This window comes from Manis pentadactyla, chromosome 16, assembly GCF_030020395.1.
Source record: "Manis pentadactyla isolate mManPen7 chromosome 16, mManPen7.hap1, whole genome shotgun sequence".
Taxonomy (NCBI): Eukaryota; Metazoa; Chordata; class Mammalia; order Pholidota; family Manidae; genus Manis; species Manis pentadactyla.
Genome location: NC_080034.1, coordinates 21,438,950 through 21,458,973, shown reverse-complemented (window position 1 = coordinate 21,458,973; position 20,024 = coordinate 21,438,950). Strand labels below are relative to the sequence as shown.

The window sequence follows — 20,024 nt, the reverse complement described above, 5'->3', positions numbered from 1 at the left end:
CAGCTGCCGACTTAATGGTGGCTTGACTAGCATAAGCAAGAAGTCCTTGCTCCAATATTAATAGGAAATGTATTGTACAAATCCAATAGTTCATGAAATTAACAAGGAAAATGAACTGGACTGAAGCAACTTTGCAAGTAATAGGAAGGCATCAGCAATTGCTTTCCTGGAGCATATTGAACACTTAAAAAGAGGTTGGGGAGAGTACACATATATAAATGAGAATGGACATTATTGGAATTTTTTAATAATACTTTTAATTTAAATACATTTCAAATTCTCTGTTGGTTGCAAGTCTTTTCAAGAGGAAGCTGTTAGCTCAAAATGTCAGTAAGAGGTCATGGGCTACAGATCTGGTCCAGTGATATTGAAAGTTAGCTACCATTTGAATAAGCCTCCAACTACTCTAAACTTATGATTTGACAGCTGTCAAAATGATTCCCTTATCACTTTTGCAGAACTAGATTTTCTTGATTCAATAGAATCTTGAAAACAATTTCCCTTCTATAAACCTCAACAGCCTGAATGATAGATGCATGTTCATTGGCAAACTGAAAAGTATAGTCAGTTCAACTTACAAACCAACAGACACATGATGAAAGAGAGCATTTTCCCCGCAGACACTGCCAGGAGCAACCTGACTGAAGCTTCTATTGACCAAACAAGAAGCCGGAAGGGTTTCCATAGAAGGAAGAATGTGACTTCCGCTTTTCCCAGACAGAGACCCATCCAAGTCTTCCAAAATTGCTGCATGAGGAAATGGAAATGCAACTAGGTTTGAAGAGTTTGTGAACTTCAAGTGGCTGGTCTTCACAGTAAATCCACCTACCAATTGGAAGACAGAAAGACTGTTACACATGGCACAAAAGACTATAATAACAAATGGCAGCTGAATTCTCTGGGATGTTTTCAGTACTTTCAATTGCATTTTTATACAGCTTTACGATTCCGTCAATTCTTTATTCAATGAAAAAAATCATGAATGTCTACGGTACGTCAGGCTCTGTGCTTTGCGCTGGCAATATAGTGGGAAACAAGGGTGGCATTGGTGCCGCATGCATGCAGCCTCTGTTCTAGGGCAGTGATTTCAGCCAGAGGTGGTTTGCCCTTGAGGGACCTTGGAGCTATTTGGAATCATTTTTGGCTGTCACGTCGGGTTGGATGGCGGTGCTGCTGGCGTCTGGTGGATCAAGGCAGGAATGCTGCCAACATCCTTAACATACAGGACAGTCCCCACAACCAAAAATTACTCAACCCAGAACGGCAATAGTGCCAAGAGTGAGAAACTGAGGTCGATTGGGAAACAGTGACTCAGAGTACTAACTTGCCATTTAGCATTATGAGGTTCTTACTTTATTTACTTTCAAGAGCAACATTCAATCAATCATGTGGGCAAATGGTAACACCCTTTGTAACTGTCAGCTCTAGGGCCACACTTCCTAGCGGTCTTTCCCCCGCCCCACTCCCATGTGATCCATTGGTTCTGCTGCTCATTCTGTTGCCTGGGAGGAAACCATGGCAGTGGTTTTCTAACTTGCACACCCCTGTCATTAAAATTCAAAAAATGGAGTACACATCTCAGAACCTATGCTATTATCCGTCTGTATTGCGTACATGATAAAATACACAAAAGAGGAAAATAAAAAAGAACAAGATACAAATAGAGGCCCTGATACTTTCATTCTGCCTCCCCGTACAGGCCAAGCAGTGAATCAAGTTACGCATTCCAACTTCTTCAAACTACTCTTGTCTACCTAATACCACACACAGCCTCCTGCAGCTCTGCAAGTCAGTCCTTTCAGAATTTCAAATTTTTGTACTTGACGTTCCTAATACCTAGAAACTTTTCCCTGCCTACGCCCCCTTGCAAATTTCCATTCACCTTTCAAAACCCTACTCAGGTCACCTCTGTGAAATGTTCCCTGACCCCTTCCTTATTCCTTTCACTGACCTTGTTCAGTCCTGCAGAATTGTACCCACCACACTCTATTACAGTGGCTGGCTTCAACACTGATTTATTGCTCCTAGATCAAGCGTTCCTGGAAGACAAGAACTATGTGTTCTTTACCTTTGTACACCCGTCCCTTGAGCAGAACTTGGAATAGACAGTTTCTAAACAAGTAAAAGAGATGCCTTAGCCATGATCATCTAGTGAGGAGGATTTACAGCTCATAAGGAGGGGTGTGCTTTTTCCAGGATCTTATGAATGATATGAAACAGTGAAGCTATTAAAGAACCGAGGAAAGGTGATTTGAGGTCAATGTTCTAAGGCACTTTTTATTCCCTTGATTTCTACAACCTTGAACTCAGATGTTACCCAAATAAAAATAATCTTTGGCTCTGTCTATACACACACACAAAAAAGTGGAGACTTGCTGATTATTCATTTAATTAAAAATACAAACAATTATCTAAATTGGTGATTCAAACCACAAAAGCGCATTTACTTGAATTACTTGGTTTGGCTATTTACAGTGATCAAATCAATTGGATGGCTCTCTACTTCTTTTCACCTCGGCCCACGAGTTCTCCAAGGTATTGCTCACCACCTCTGAGATGTGGTTAACAAGTGAACAAGAATCCCTATGGTTGTCTTTGTGCATGCAACAAGCCTTGGGCTGTAGAAAACATGAATTCTGGCTCTCTTAGGAAAGACTGTGTGAGTGTTACCTTATATCCATATGTCTACCCATCCAACTCCATTCATTCATTCAATGAACTGCCTACTAGGTACCAGTCTACTAGGTTCTAATGGCAGTATCTGAGCCTAAGAAACACAATATCTGCCTTTATGAAGCTGAGAGTCCAGCAAAAACAGGGCACCATAAGGACACACTGTGATGGACACAGTCCCAGGAAAGAACAGGGAGCTTTAGGAGAGCTTCAGGAGCCATACCAGGAGCACTGACACCCCCTCAAGATTTCTTTTAAAAGATCTGAGCAGCAGTTTCTACTGGTGCAATCTTATAACTGAATGAAATAATGAGTCACAAAGGCTTTGCCACTATTTATCATAATGATCTGAGTGTTGGCCTTATTTACTGTCTGTCTTATCTATTCAAACAACTTACCCTGTCCTCGAGAACAGCCCGAACAGGTCCTGATGGCCACACAGTCAGTGAGATCAAAATTAACAAAGGTTATGTTAGATACTATCAGTTCCCATCTTTTGGGAGTTTTGATCCCAGCTGACATGCATGGGCTTTCCTGTTATTCAGAAGGAGAAAAAAAGGAGAGAAAAATAAGGAAACTGGCACTATGAAACACAATTGGTGATATACAAATAAAAATGAGAACAAAAGACAAGCTAAGCTGCAGATTGGGAGAAAATAAGTGCAAATCTCACATAAGGCAAAGGATCACTAAAAGAGACATTACACACCTACCAGATGATTAAATAGAAAGTAGTGACAATATCAAATGTTGATGAGGATAAAGAATGACCGAAACTCTAATACACTGCTGGTGGGAATGCAAAATGGTACAGCACTGTGGAAATAGTCTGGCAGTTTCTTATAAAGTTGAATGTAACTCTTGTCATGACCTAGCCATGAAACTCCTAGGTATTTACCTTAGAAAAATGAAAATTTGTGTTCAAAAACCTACACAAATGATAATAACCATTCCATTTGTAATTGCCAAATCTGAAAGCAACTCAAATGCCCCTTATCCAACAAATGAGTGGAAAAACAAATTGGCACATCCATATCGTGAATACTACCCAACAATAATAAGGAATAAATATCATTTCTTGCAACAAATTAGATGAATCCCAAAGGCACTTGGGAGTGAAAGAAGCCAGTCTCAAACTATCTGATTCCATTTATGTAACTATTGAAAAGACAAAACTGTAGGGACAGAGAATAGATTAGTGACCTCCAGGAGTCAGACATGAGGGGAGGATGTGGCTGCAAAGATGGAGACTGAGGGAGTTTTTTGGGGTTGACTGACTGTTCTGTATCTTGATTGTGGTGGTGGTGGTGGTTACACAAAATCTGTACATATGTTAAAAATCATAGAACCGTGTATCAAAAAAGTCAGTTGTGCTGTATGTTAATATAGAATTTAAAAGTCTAAGAATAAACAAATAGTGCTTACAAAATTTTCCACAAAAATCTCTTCAACAAACTCCATCTAATCAAGTTGTTAGTGCTTCACTATTCCCCTGTTAAAAATAACTGTACATCTGAGGGTCACCAGAAATTTGTCAGGGGCCTCCGCCATGAAAGACAGTGACAGAAAGAAACAAAAGAAAAGAAACCCAGTGGAGGCAAAGCCAGTATAGAAATCAGAAGAAAACTTAAATGCTATTATTTATTACCTCAGAGAAATAAGTATATGATATTCATAAAACAAGAAAAGTCTAAAATGGGATATATTAAAAAAAGAGAAAAAAGAGCAAAAACATTAGAACAGAAACTATAAATTCAAACAAGAGAACTGAGGAAATATCTTAGAAAGGAGAATAAAAAGACATTTGGCAAATCAGAGGAAAAATTAAGAAGATTAGAAAAAGCAATTCAGGAGGTCCAATATCCAAATAATAATAGCTTTTAAAAACAGGAAAATATAAAGAAGAGAATTTTCAAAGAAATAACTGAGGAAAACTTCCTAGAAGGAAGGATATGATTTTTCCAGACTGAAAAGTCCCACCCAGTGACTCACACAGTAGTTAAAACAAAAAAGCTATCTACTACACAGGAATATATCACACAAATACATTTGCAATTGCAAAACATCAGGGACAAGGACAAGATCCTAAAAACTTACTAAGTGGAAAAATGAGAAAGTTACATGTAAAAGATATAGAATCAGAATATCTTAAAACTATTAAACCTCAATACTAGAAGGTAGAAGACAATGGAGAACTGCCTTCAAAATGTCAAGGCAAAATCAACTCCAACCTGATGTTCTATACCCAGCCATCTACCAATAAGGAAGTCTCCTTGCATAGCTCAAATTCTTTAGCTTCCATAGATTCCCACTTCATTAAGAAAGTTACTATAGGCTGTGCTTTAATAACATGAAAAGTGAAATCAAAAAAGAGGAAGAGGTGGGAATCAGGAGCAGGACCTCCAGTACTAGGGAGACATGTTGGGAATCTCTAGGATGTTGATCAAGAGAAATCCCAGGACATGACAGGGAAATCTTTCTCCCACACTGCTGGTGCAAATATAACAACTTGGCATTGTTTGGTGTTATCTACTGAAGCCAAAGAGATCTCCTCTGACCCACCAGTTTTACAACTTGGTATATATCCAACAGAAATGCATGCACGTGAGCACGAAGAGACACATAGAAGAATGTTCATAACATCATGATTTGTAATAACCCTAAACTGGAAATAATCAAATGTCCATCAATAGCAGCATAGATTTAACAAATTGTGGTACAGTCAGTTTGTAATAGTCAGTAGACTATTACAAAACAATTGGAAGAATAGATTATTGTAACATATACAACATATAAACATATGGATTAATCTCTTGGATACAATGTTGTACCAAAGAAGCCAAGCATGAGTTGCATGCTCTATGACTCCATTTATATAAACTTCAAAAACAGACTTGAAATTAATCTACATTTCTAGAAGTCTGAATAATGTTTCCTCTTTGGCTGGAGGTCTGGGGGTTAAGGTTGAATGAGAGGAGGCTTCCTCTCTGAAGGCGTTTCGGAGAAACTGGTGATGTTCTGTTACTTGATGTGGGTGGGATGTATGTGGTTTTTGCTTTAAAAAATCCACTGAGCTCTTCACTTGTGATTTGTGCTTTTCCCCATAAATGTCATATTTCCATGAAACAGGTAGTTATTTTACAAAGGGGAACAAATGCTAGAGAAAAGTAACATACAAGAGGGGAGGGTGAAAAAAGAAGTTAAAGGAATTTAAGGTCTCTGCATTGTTCAAGTCAAGTTTAAGAGCACTGATGTCACTTAGACTTCACTAAGACAAGCAGACGTGTTAAAAATTTAATTCCAAATACTAAACGACTCCTAACAGAACGAATCACATTCAATGAGTAAATATAAAAAAGACATTATTCAGGGCAAAACAAATCAAGTTCGGAAAGTAGAAGAAAGAAAAGAAATGAAAACTGATTGTAAACCGAACACACATCTTAAGATGGTAGAAATAAATGTAAATATATGGGAGACATCAGCCTGTGGATGGCAATTGAAACCACTGGAGAAAATGAGGTTTCTCCCAGGGAGAGCAAGTATACTTAGAAGACAAAGGGTCCTACAACAGAATCTAGAGAAACAAAAAGATGAAACATCTAAATTGAGAAAGACAAATTTCACAAGTGAAAAATTGGAAGTAACCCCCAGGGAAATAGGAAAAATGAGGCAAACCCATCAGCATCTGTCTCAGTGAGATATTTTTTTGTTGTTGTTGATAATTATTTTTTATTGAAGGGTAGTTGACACACAGTATTACATTGGTTTCAGGTGTACAACACAGTGATTCAACATTTATATACATGATAATTCTATCAGCTATCACCATACCAAGTTGTTACAATATTTTGACTATATTCCTTATGCTATACATTACATCCCGGTTACTTCTTTATTTTACAATTGGAAGTGTGTACTTTTTTTTTTTTTTTTGTGAGGGCAACTCTCATATTTCCAATAAGATGTTTTTTAAAGGGCTATCACCTGTTCAAATTAGTTATATAATAACAATGAAAAGGCAACTATCCTTCAAATACTTCCAAAGGTAGGGTGATCATAATTTACATCCAAATCAGGACAATTCTGAGAGTGAGTGGGGGATGCTAACTAGATAGCATGCCAGGACAGCAGGTATAAACAAACTACACAAGCAAACCAGGAGGGCTGAGGGTGGTGTAGAGCACCACTCTTTCCTGTATACGGAAGCCATCCTCACTGAACAGTATTGTTCCCATCTCAGTTCAAAGGCAATTATCCGGTGTGAGAGAACCAACATATACACAAATGTGCTTAAAGAAAAAAATCCTTTCTAGTAAAAAGTTCTTCCAGAAGCTAGGGTTTATTTCAGGATATGACTCACTGGTAATTGTGTACCACCAATTGCACTTGGGAAGAAGGTATAAGAATGGATAGGCCAAATTCTCTGAAAAATCTGAATTCTAAAGGAATGGCAGGCACAAAAGAAGAGGATAAAATCTGAGTTCCACAACCATAGAGCCGTCAGCCACCACCTACCCCCTCCTCCTTTTTGTAACAACCAGTCACAGTTTTATATGTCAGTAACACAGGTCCCAAACAAATCTGAGCAATACCGTATTAAAGATTCACAGATATTTTTCTCCTGTGTTTTTAACCCTAGGACTTAGCAGAACCTTTAACATGTTAACATGCAATTTGAATTTCAGGGGATGGGCAGTATGGTGAACAGCATATCCTATATGTGATTCGTTCATGAATATCCGTTTCCCAGACCATTTTCTAGAGTTAGCCTTCCATGAAAAAACACTTCAGGGAATCAGGGAATATTGGAGTAGGCACTAATAAGTGCTCATTGCCAAAACTCTTCCATGTGTAATCAAAAAGAGTGTCTGACCTGGTTGTGAGAGGATAGCTGGGTGGTCATAACTCTACAACAGTAGGCATGGGTCTTGGGCTATCATTTGACTTCCCAAAGCCTCCATTTCTTTATCTATAAATTCAGGAATTCTTACTAGATCAACTCTTGGGTAATTTTGAGCTCTAATATTGTATGATATTATGATTTGGATGCCTAACCAGGATCTATATCTCTCCTAGAACTAACTGCTTAGCAATTTTCCACACAGGGACTTCTGTCCTGCATTTACTTACAAGGGAGGCCTTCAGCTGCATTGCATTCCTAGCGAATCACACCCCTGGGGTGTGATTATTTTTTATTGTCTTATGATAAGCACCCCTTTGTCATAATTTGTATCTTAATTTATGTCACTCTCCCATTAATTATGATGTCTATTTAGCATCAGTTAAGATGTTGTGACATTAATTTACCAGGACAGTAACTGTGCTTGATGGGCATTTTTTTTCAGTTATTTCTCTAAGATTATTTCTGAGAAATTTAAGGGCCTTTGATCAACCAGTATCATGTAATCGTAATCTAAATGTGGGCCCCATCCTCTCTTGAAAACTGTACAATCTAAAAAGAATCATCTCTCAAGCAAGTAGTCCTTCTAGAGAAAAGGAAAAACTGGGAAATGTTTTTCTCCTGAAAAGGATAACTCAAAAGAGATTTAAAAAGTAAGTCTGAGAATTAAACATAGGGAAATGTACCTTAGTCAGAAATTTTAATCTTAGCATTTATATCTATAGCAATAAAAACATAATCTCCAAGAGAAGTACAAAAGTCAACAACTACCATTTAAATTTCAATTGGTCAAAAGCAATTCAGGAACAAAGTCGAGAGAAGGTGCGTTCCGTGGCTCCTGAAGTACCATTGGTCTCTTCCATCTATGTTTGCTCTAACAGTGGTATGCTAATAGGCATGTACCTCTTCCAAAAAGGAGGACTCGGGAGACCCATTATAGATCTGAAGCTTACTGAGGCCAAGGGCAGCCGAGGACTTCCGTTGAGTGAACTCATACTCCTCACCTGGGGGGGTCTTCTTTGCTTCACCTACATTCTGGTGCCCTAGCCATATGGGGGCAGAGAAACCATCTATAGTCTGATGTTTATCATGTAGAAACCCACACTTGGGCAAGTGTTAGGGAATCAAGTAAGAAATCCTAATATATTATAGCAAACAATGTAAATTTATGTTACCTCTTTTTGTGGGAGACACCTTAAGCAGAGGAAGGACCCTATGAACAAAATCATGATACAGAAACTTGGCAAACCACAATGCAGAGGGACAAGATAGAATCATGCTATTCCATAATCCTTGTGAGGTTAGAGTAAAATAACCTAAAATTATTCGGTTTATTATTGAACTGGTATGGATAATAATTCTAAATTGCAACCAAATAAGAATTCTGCCAGCTACTCATGATTTTTATAATTTATATGGACTCATACCATTGAAACTTTGCATATATTTGAATTTTATTATAAATATCACCACTGTAACAAATAAAACACTTTTACAAATTAAATATAAGACCCACCAAAAAATGCTATTAAACTTGCATCTCCTGGGAGCCCAGCACATATGATTCTGTTTTGATGGACAGCCTAAAACAACCACATAAAGGCACTTACCTTGTGGGCAAAATGACCAAGTAATAAGCTGTCAGTCACTGAAGTATTTGCATCACTTTCCAAGACATCAATTCCAAAGTCTCTGCATGAATAAACTTGGAAGTTTTTCAGGTAAAGATTGCTACTTCTAAAAATCTATAAAATAACAGCATATGTTATGGCAAAGGTCAGAGGCTTGGTTTTTCTTGCAGACTTTCTGTAGCGTCTTTAATAATTGATTAAGTATAAATAAGCATGTTGTACCACATTTAAGCAGTTTTTGTCCATCGATATCTGTCCCAGACATCCCCAAATTGCTGTGAGGTCAGCACTATCTAGTCCCCTTTGGGAACATCTCCTCTATACTTTTTATGTCTCCTCCTAATAACTAATACATTGAAAAGGTGAATGTGTATGCTTCACATATCTAAAATAAACTTGCAGTTGCCAAATCACACAAAATTAATGGAGGAAAAGAGGGCATCCAAGAACTCCAGTACTTCACATATTTCTCAGTGGAGTGTCTATTAACTAGTACTGCCAGGACATTGCAAATATAAAATAAGTAATTCATCATGACTATAGACTCAACTTGGTCATGTGCATCTATATGACAACTTGGGTTCGTGAGCCCAAGTAGGGATCAAGTATTAACACAATTAGAAAGAATGCCACTGGTTTGAGGGGCAGAGTCCTTGGTTTGTACCTACGCCGAGGCTAACTATGTGATGTGGGACAAGACATTTAACTTCTCCTACGCCTCAGTTCAACCATCTCTAAAATCAGGGTGGAGGTCAGGACTAACAATTAACCTAGCACCTAATTCCTTTACTCATTCAATAGGGTCATGTTCACATTCCAATCTTAAAATGGAAATTTACTGTTAATTAAAGCCAAAGGGAGCCTTGATTTATCATATCATACTGTGCTCCTACCTGTCAATCTGTCTTGGCTTAAATTTTCAAAACTCAGGAAGTTTGCATTTCCTATTATGGGTGGGCCAACAGCTTTTATAAAATAATAGGTATTTGAAGACACAAGAGTTTATTTAAATAAAGCAGGTACAATCTGAACTGTGAAGTTCACGATTGTGACCCAAGTCCAGGTATCAACCCAAGTTCTGGCAAATATATTCAAAAAACAGCTAAGACCTAGCAGCAGCCAGAGAACCTGGTAATTTGAAAAGGAAACCAACTCACAGAGTAGCTTTTAAATAGCTATTTGTGGTGTGAATACAGCTCTCATAATGCGCTTTCATCTCTTTCTCCCTCTTCTAAAAAATTCACTGTGCATCTATAAGACATGATGAGGAGATGATATATTTTTCTCAACTCCTATTAACATACATGCAAAAGGGTCAGATTGCCTGGGTTGGAATTTAGCAACCTGTGACTGTGTGACATTAGCAAATATTTTACCCCCTACCCAAAGAGGTTTTTTTTTAATCTACAGAAGGAGAATAATAATGGTGCACCTCCTCTAAAAGTTATTAAGATGATTAAATGAGAAAATAATCCAAAAATATTAGCTATCCATATCACCAAAGAGGTATAAATATTTACACACAATAGGAATTTTACCTAATGGAATATTCTGTTCAACTATCTAATCACATGACACTTATGTCTCTTGAGAAGAATACAGTCAGATACACCTAATAATGAAAGTTTATGAAATTTAAACACCATGTACTTTTTGATGATAGAGATGGCACTTCTTAATATTACCATTTCCAGAGACATTATTGTCAACATCCATCTATCACCACCCAGTCCTGTTTACTAGCCATGGTAATATTAAGAGTTGCCATTGTGTATCCATGGAGATCCAGGCACACTTCTGTGCACTTTACTAGAGGGCACTTACTTAATTCTCAAAACAAACTTATCCTTGAAGAATTAGGGGATTTGCCCAAGGTCACACAGATAGTAATTGATAACATTTGAGAGTTCACATGGTTATATAAATAGGAGGTTAGTTTTGTGTTTTTTAAACATTTTTATTAAGATATAATTCAAATACACCCAATTCACCTTTTAGAAGTGTACAATGGAAAGGTTTTAGTATATTCATGATATGTGCAATCATCACCATAGTCAATTTTAGAACATTTTCAGTCCAAAAAGAAATCTCATGTCCTTTAGCCTTAAGCAGCCACTAATCTTTGTCTCTACAGATTTCCCAGTTCTGGACTTACAGATGAGTGGAATCATATAGTATATGGGTTTTTATGACTGGCTTCTTTTACTTAGCATAAGTTCATACATGTTGTAGCATGTATCAGCACTTTCTTCCTTCTCATGGCTGAGTAATACTCCACTGTATTAATATACCACACTACATTTATCCATTCATCTGGATATTTGGGTTGTTTCCACCTTTGCTTATTATAAAAATGCTGCTATAAACATTTGTATATAAGTTTCTATGTGAACATATATTTTCATTTCTCTTGGATATACACCTCAGAGTAGAATTGATGGATGATATGGTGTCTTTACATCTAATCATTTGAGGATTAGACCATTTTCTGAAACAGCTAGACCATTTCAAATTCCCACTAGTGGTGTACGAGGGCTCCAGTTTCTCCACCAACACTTGTTGCCATTTTGATTCCAGTCATCGTAGTGGGTATGAAGTCGTATCTCACTATGGTTTTGATTTGCACTTCCCTTTGAACTAATTATGTTGAATATATTTTCATATGCTTGTTGGCCATTTGTGTGTCTTCTTTGGAGAAATGTCTCTTCAGATCCTTTGCTTATTTTTTAAATTGGGTTGTCTTTTTATTGTTGAGTTGTAAGAGCTCTTTATATATTCTAGCTACGAGTCCCTTATCAGATAGATGACTTACAAATAGTGTCTCCTATTCCATTGGATGGTTTTTTACTTTCTTGATGGGATCCTTTGAGACATTAAAATTTTTAATTTTGAGTAAGCCCAATTTATCTATTTTTTGTTTGTTCCTTTTGATGTCATATCTAAGAGTCCTTTGCTGAATCCAACATCATGAAGATTCACCCCTTTGTTTCCTTCTAAGAGTTTTTTATCTATTTTCAGTTAATCTTTATAAATAGAATGAGGTAAAGCTCCAACCTCATTCTTCTGCATGTGGCTATCCAGTATTCCAGCACCATTTATTGAGAAGACTTTTATTTCTCCCATTGAACAGTCTTGGCATCCTTGTCAAAAATCAGTTGACCATAGATGTATGGGCTTATTTCTGGACTCTTAGTTCTATGCCACTGATCTATATTTCTATCCTTGTGCACATACCATACTGTCTTGATTACTATTGTCCTAGTACATTTTGAAATATGGAAATATGAGTCTCCTTACTTTATTCATCTTTTTCAGGATTGTTTTGGGGAAAGATACTTTTTATGTGCCCTGCTATCATGTTAACTACTCTCTTTTACTTTCCTTATAAAAATGAAATTCCAAAAGCATTTTCATTACCTGAACTTTTTGATAGGTTAAATTTACACAGGAGTTCCATGTTTAAGGTTGTATTTTTTTTTCTTTCACTGGATAGCACTTCTGATTGCAGAACTTGAGAAGACTAAAGTTAATAATCATCTTTTAATATTTTCATTTTACAAGGTTATTTCCTCTGGAACAAAGCTACTCAAGAGCATGGAGAGAGAATTTAAGCCACTTCAAGGTATAAATTGCTCTCTGCAGAAGGAGGTATTCAACATGTGCCCTACTGGATTTGTCTCCTCTATTCTCTTTGCATTTGTGGGAAACAAAGTAGTTCATAAAATTAAATAAGAATGAAACACTAAATACAATTGGGACTCTTGCTCTTAGCTACCATACCTAATTGTAAAGTTTGGGGCTTTCCCTAGCCACAGTTGTCTTCCTCTTGTTGGATATATGAAATAAATATCTAATTTCTTAATATGACTTCATTATGTATTTTTATTCATTTCTCTTAATGCCCTGTAAACATATTTCTTTATCTGTGTATCTTAGGCTCCAGATTTCTAAGAGGCAGAGACCTAAGTGGACTCTACCACTAAGTGGCAGAGACCAAGTATATGTAACCTCTCCGTGTAGCACCAAATAGTGACCTTGGATACTTTCATGTGTTGCCATTAACAGTGAGCATGCAAATTTTCCTTATAAGAAATCATTGTGATAATGAAAAGTAAATTATTCAACATGAACTTGTTTCCCTTTTAAGGAAAATAGAAGAAAACTTGGCTCATTGATGAAAACTAAGAATGGCACCTTGGATGGGAATTTTTGTGTACCAGTGATAAACAACACTTTTTCTTAAGACTGAAACATGTATTATTTAAGATAGTAGGGCATCCATTGCATAATATTTGGAATCTGGATTCTGTACCTGGCTCTGCTACTAACTAGCTGTGACTTTTGGCAAATCCCTTTCCTCTCTGAGCCTTAATGTTTTCTCTCTAAATAGGCATGGGACAGGAGGAAAGGCTCACCTCTCTGAACCCTCCTGGTTGTAAATCCCTATGATTCTGTTGTTCTGTATTAGAGCTCCTGAGAAGTTACCACATAGATAATGAACTACCCCTGGCTTACTGTTCATTCAACCACTATTTCACACACACCTGTGATGCTGTTAACTCCTTAAAACTGTGACAATATTGCAATGCTCCCCTCAGTGTTAAATCATCCCTCTTTAAATAGATATGTATAATAAATCACCATGAGAAAACAAACGATGGTTTTAATAAACAAAACTAAAGAAACTTACCTGGGCACCACCTGCACCTCCCCAAACCGTGAAGTCTTGGAACAGGGTAGGGCCAGTGTTACTATCCCAAGGCGGCTGGAACTTAGGGTATACAAAGAGACCACACCTAGAACGCAAAACAGTAACACTCAGCCACTTTCTATTTTACATTCATCACTGTGCAATATACTTTAATACAGAGTAGAAAACTAACTCCCTCAAGAGTCTAATATTGTACACAGGTATTTTGCTTGACCTTACCCAATGTTCACAAACATTTTTTTTCAATGTCCCACTTTTTCTCACTGGAAAATATAAAGGTAATGAATAAGGGGTGAGGACCCTGCCCCTTCTCTCTGACTTTTATTGCCCATCCCTCAGCCCTTCCTCTACCTCCCTCTGTGACCTGCTCCTGGACCTTACCAAGAGGCAGAATGCCCCTTTCTAGCCTAGCAGCACCCTTCTAGATCTGCACCCCCCTTGCTAGGAAAGTGGATACCAGTACCTGTAATTCCTTCACTTTTGCTCTTCTCCCCAAAATGCCCCACCAGTCTACTATTCTGGACCCCTTCTTCTCATTATAGGTTGCTGAGAGTGGCTGGATAAAAGCTTCATAATTTCCTGACACAGGTGCTAATCCAAGCCTCAGCTTGCATTATAGAACAGGTTATAGGGGTCGTTCTTAATCCTTACTCCACCCTCCTTATCATTTCCCACCAAAGCAGTATGACTGTACTGATATTATCAGGATTATTTAGAGCCATCAGTTACTGAGTTCCTGCTATAGTCTGGATGTTTTCTGAGGTGCTTTACATAAGTCATCTCTAACTTTCACATCAAACTTTCAATGCAGATCTGTCCCCATTTCACAACCAAGGGTTCTGACTCGTAAAAAACAAAAAAGAAAGAGTTTATGAGGAATAAAGTCAGGATTTCAATCAGGGCCTGACTGACGCGGAAGTCCGCCTTCTTCCCACGTCCTCACCATGCTTCCCAGCCTTTGTTCTTAGCAGGTGACCTTACCCTCCACATAACAGACCTCAAGCAAGTCCCTTCTCATCCCACAGGCAAAAAGCCTCTTCCCCAAGGTTCGTCTCCCCACCCAGCTCCTGAGCCAGGCACTCGAGCCCCCTAGCTGCCCCTAATCTCTTGGAAGTTTACCTGCTCTCTCCACTGTATTCTCCCCTGGCCACAAAGGGGGTCCCTGTCCTTTCTCAAGTGGCTTCCCTCTCGCCCTCCCTTCCCTTCACCACCCAAACTTACATGATCCGAAATGCTTACACAGGGGCATCATAAAGTCTCACACGAGGCCAAAAGTTACACCCTCTCTGTGAGTGTTGTACAAAAAATGTTAAGCCATAAATCACACCCAAAAGCATAGGTGAATTCCCCCGAAGTTACCTGGAACAAGAGTGAGCAATATTCCGAGTGAAGGAGAGAAGTGGAGCTCGTGATGTTTGGCTGGTCACAAGATGAAAGAAGTACCCCAAACCGGCAGCACACACCCTGTTTGCCTGCAGAAAGTGACAGTACTTAAAGAATAGCTATTCCATATACAGTAAGGTAATTGGAAAAAAAGACTTAATATGTACTCATTTTTCTTTTTCATTCACTTCCTGCCAAGGTGTATTAATACTTTTAGGAACTCATTTACTCTTTCACCTACCACTTCCCCAGGGACCAAAAATACTCCTTTCCTCTTCCTCCAGACAGCTCAGCTAGATTGACTGTAGGTTGCCCACCTCAGTAACTGGCACTTCATGTTAAAGCAGCCTTTACAAGGCTTTAGCGAGAAGCCTGCTTGCATCATCTAATCCAGGCTTCCCTCTTTGGTGTATGCAGGTACACCTTAAAGCCAAGTCTAGACGGAATGTTCTTTCCAGTCCGTGAACGGTTCTGGGCTGAGGCCCAGTGATTGCACTAGCCATGGCTTAGTTCTGAGACATAGCGGGTGGTTCCAAACATAATGTGAATCTTCTCAGTATACTCTTGTCTTGTTTAGATCGTTTTTACGATTATCTGAATAATTTCATGTGCTTTAAAAGTTCATATGAAACCAAAATTCTCCATTACGACATACGAGTTTTGGGCCTTAATCCTGATCAAACTGAATACAATATTATCCTTATAATCTCAATGACACACCTATATTACATTCATCACTGTGCAATATACTTTAATACAGTGTAGAAAACTATTGTACACAGAGGTATTTTGCTTGACCTTACCCAATGTTCACAAACAGTTTTATTTGTTTCCAATATTTTAAAGTCAGCAGACTTGATATAAAAAATCAGACTTTCAGTTTCCTTTTTTTTATTACTAAGCCCAACTTCCTTTAGGACCCATGGATAGAGCTAAGAGCCCGCTTTTGGATTATGGATTATTTTGCCAAAGTGCCCACCCTTCTTGCTTCACATATTTATGACACTGGCCTAGTCTCTGTAGGCATTTGAATTTGCCCTTCTTAACTCCAGTCAGTAAAGTAAATGATACATTGGCTGTCCTATGGTTCAGTGGGAGGAATAAAGGGCCAGTAGATCAAGCTACCGGCTGACTTCTATGTGTTTGTGGGCATCTGTCCTCTCTCAAGCTGAAAGGCTGGTCTAAGATCAAGATACCCATGTCTACCTAGAGAATAGGAGTCAAATAACACGCTACTCAGCCAGCCTCAGGCCTTAGCCTTGTGCTTCAGGGATAAAGGAGGCCCCAAGGCTTCCACGTGGTTCACCCTTAACCACCTGGGAGTTTGACACAGCCTGGTTAGTGTGAGAAAAAAATGTTTCCTTGTCCTCTCTTTGAGCAACGCAGTCTCTTGGAAGCACAAACATGGGATGCGGATGGCTCATCCTGAACATTGGCACCAGGGCTCAGAAAGAAAATAGGGTGCAGGAAGGAGCATGACCCCATGCAACCCCACAAGGCATTAAATATCTTTCTATAAAGTGCTGCCACCATGTCAGAGGTGCCTCTGTCCAGGACTCGGTGGGATTATGCTGCGAGTGTTTTACTAGAGTAAGTTTCTTAAACTTTAGTGTACACCTGGGGCAGACTTGCAAAATTTAGCAAATAAAAACACAGGAGGCCAGTAAGATTTAAATTTCAGATTAAAAAAAAAAAACTAATCTTTTTTTTAGTAGAAGTGTGCTCCAAATATCATATCGGATATATGTATACTAAAATCTTATTAGCTGTATATTTCTGAAATTTAAATTTAGCCAAGTACATTGTATTTTGTCAGGAAACCCTATCTTGGATCTTGGAGTATATCAAGTCCAGATTTCTAGGCTCTACCACTAGATATTCTGAGTTAGGAGGTTTTGGTCAAGTGGAGAGGGAACAGGAATTTGTACTGACTGAATATTAACACTCTACTATCTGGTCATCAAGGGTCTTAGGATAGCTTCAAAGAGGAGAGAGACCCTGGGAAGAATTCATTTCCTGACAATTTTGCCATGAGCTGCTTTGGGAACCCAGTGCACATGGAAGCCACTGTAGAAAACCGAAGGAGGATAGAGACCTAGAAAATCAGGGCGGGAATCTGTTACCAGATCCTCAGCAAAAAGAATGCCCAACTCAGTCGAGTTATATTTATGTTAAAAGTTTTTTTTTTTCCTTAGAAAAAGATATCTTTTTTAAGTTATGACCAAGTGTCACAATCATACTCATTGTAAAGATTTATAGAGAAGCTGCCATAGTCCAGGTATCAGATTTTAGAGTGTCATTTATTTTCACAACAATATGGGCTTAGGTGTTATGGTTACAATTTCACAGACAAAGAAATTGAAGGATGGAGATGTTGAGTAACTTTCTCAAAATCCCAGAGCTGATAATTGTTAGAGCCAACTCTATTTGTGTCCAAGTCTGGAAGTGTCAGAGATTGTAGTCTAAGATATAAAAATGAAGGAAAGACCCCAAACCAGGATATCAAGCAATAGGGTGCCAGTGAAGAAATATAAACAGTACTCAGGGTGCGATGCAAAGTCATGTCACCAGGTCAACGGCAGAACAGGTCTCCCCACTAGTGAATAAAACATATTGAGCAACATTCCTTCCAAATGTCAGTATGTCATGGACATTCAAGGAAGATAAACCCCAGAGAGAAATTAACTGTCCAGGTAAGCCAGGTCCTTGAGGTGTGCATCAACAGTCACCACGTTAGCCCTTCAGGTATCAGGTAGCCTAGTGGACAAGACTGATGTAGTATTTGATGTGGCCACATAAATATAGGTTTCCTCAAAATTGAAGAGCATTTTTGAGGTCAGATTTAACTAAGGAGCTGCTCTCTCCACACCAGAATTCCAGACAATTTAAAATCTCTTTCATCTCCACCACGTGGAAAAAATAGCATGTTCAGTTCAGAGTGCAGACAGACATCCGGGTAATGCTGTGGGCCAATTCCCCCTAGCAGGCAGGGAAATACAGGGCATTTTGAGGAGTTTATTTAAGGAAAATAAGAACCCAGCATTCTAGGGATTGAGTGTTATCTAGCCTTTGACATAAAGTTAAAGGAGATTGGCTATTGACCGGAATTTGGAACAAGAGAAGAAAAGACTGAGATTATCTGAAATTATTATTTAATACTAATGCAGACAGTGAGGGATCCAGATGCCAGGACAGGACACAGGAAAGGGTAGGGATTGAAAGAGGAAACTCTGACCTGCTCAAGGACAGGGCTCTTTCTCACAGCCTTTTACAAGGAGCTTTACTGCACTCTGAGTAAGGAAGGGTTGAGAGTGAAGACCCTGATCATACCCTCTTAGTTGTTGCTGTTCTCTATTCATCCTGAAGTTGAGTAAACTCATTTCATTCCATAGCTCCAGTCATTCTAGACTAATATATTGACTTCAACGCCCAAATGAAGAACTTGAGGAAGTATAACCTAAAGTTCACCTCTTTTAACCTGGGTGACCCGCAGGCAGTCATACTATCACAGCACTCACTGCAGAAGAGGACTTTAAAGAGCCTGTTCCTCTCTGGGGGTACCACATATTTCACTAGGAATACCTATGCGCATGCATGTGAGCACGCGCACACACACACAAAACACACAGAACCAAGCAAAGTTAATAAAGAAGAAAAATGGAAATAGGTGCTATTTTAAAACCAATAATTCCCCAGTGCCCCAGTCCTTGGAGGTCTTCAGCCTCTTGGCAAGACCCTATGTTTACCCTGAAATGGGAAGCTTGGTCAGGGGGCCAGCACATATTGACACAGTCACCAGTGCTCTTTCCGGAACTTGTTATTCTCTTCGGGTCCCAGTGGCTCTGTCTTCCTGGTTATTTGTTACTGTGCTGCCACTCCTTATTTTTCACTCATTGCAGGATATTTTCTTTCTTTGTAGACTACTGGCCCATATTCTACTATACTTCATTATTGTGGATTCTCAGCATTTCTCCAATTTCCTGAGGCCATTTAAAATTCTAATCACATGTCTTACCTACCACATGGTACTAAGCAAAAGTGAGTCTTGGATATCATTGAATATGAAGTTGAATTACCGTTCAAGATGCTAACACAACATCAGGGAACTGGGGCCATGTCTAAGACTCCAGTTATCTTGGGGTGGCACAGTGTAGAGTTGTGTGTGTCTGTCAGGGATGATTTTGTGTCCCAGGGAGCATTTGGATACATTTTTGGTTGTCGCAACTTGGGAGGAAGAGGGTGTCAGTGGCATTAAGTGGGTAGAGACCAGGGATGTTGATAGGCAAAGGATAGCCTCTCATAGCAAAGAATTATATGGCCCAAATGTTAATATGGCCATGCTTGAGAAGCCCTGGTCTATAGTCTAGATTAAAGCAAAATATTGGCATAATCCACAGACATTTTCCAGTATCCCATCTCCAAATTTTGATGGGAAGACCAATCTAAATATAGACACATGGTTCATTGCAACAAAAATACTTTGACAGTTCTTACCAGGAGGGTATTCATATCTTTTTAAATAACCAAATCTGGCATTAGGCATACCCCTAAAAGAACATTTATTAACATTGAGCTAATTATCTCAGTTCTCCCCTTGTCCTAGGGAACAGGACATCACTCATGATTCTTGGCTTCAGGAAGTGTCACTGTCAGTGGGTTGTGACAAGTGCCCTAGTGTATCTCTTCAGCCCTCATAGAAACACAAGAAAGTAACATGGCTGTT

The 20,024-nt window shown here is 38.7% G+C and overlaps 1 protein-coding gene across 1 annotated transcript in view; it reads right to left on the bottom strand.

Annotated features, from left to right (window-relative positions):
• PKHD1 (PKHD1 ciliary IPT domain containing fibrocystin/polyductin) overlaps nucleotides 1-20,024 on the bottom strand; it is a 453,696-nt gene that overhangs the window by 259,024 nt on the left and 174,648 nt on the right. Inside the window, exons 43-47 of the mRNA XM_036916397.2 lie at nucleotides 15,278-15,390; nucleotides 13,898-14,003; nucleotides 9,187-9,321; nucleotides 3,072-3,207; nucleotides 579-825 (exon numbers count right to left, since the gene is read on the bottom strand). Coding sequence (XP_036772292.2) covers nucleotides 579-825; nucleotides 3,072-3,207; nucleotides 9,187-9,321; nucleotides 13,898-14,003; nucleotides 15,278-15,390 — 737 coding nt within the window. The remainder of the gene's footprint in view (nucleotides 1-578; nucleotides 826-3,071; nucleotides 3,208-9,186; nucleotides 9,322-13,897; nucleotides 14,004-15,277; nucleotides 15,391-20,024) is intronic.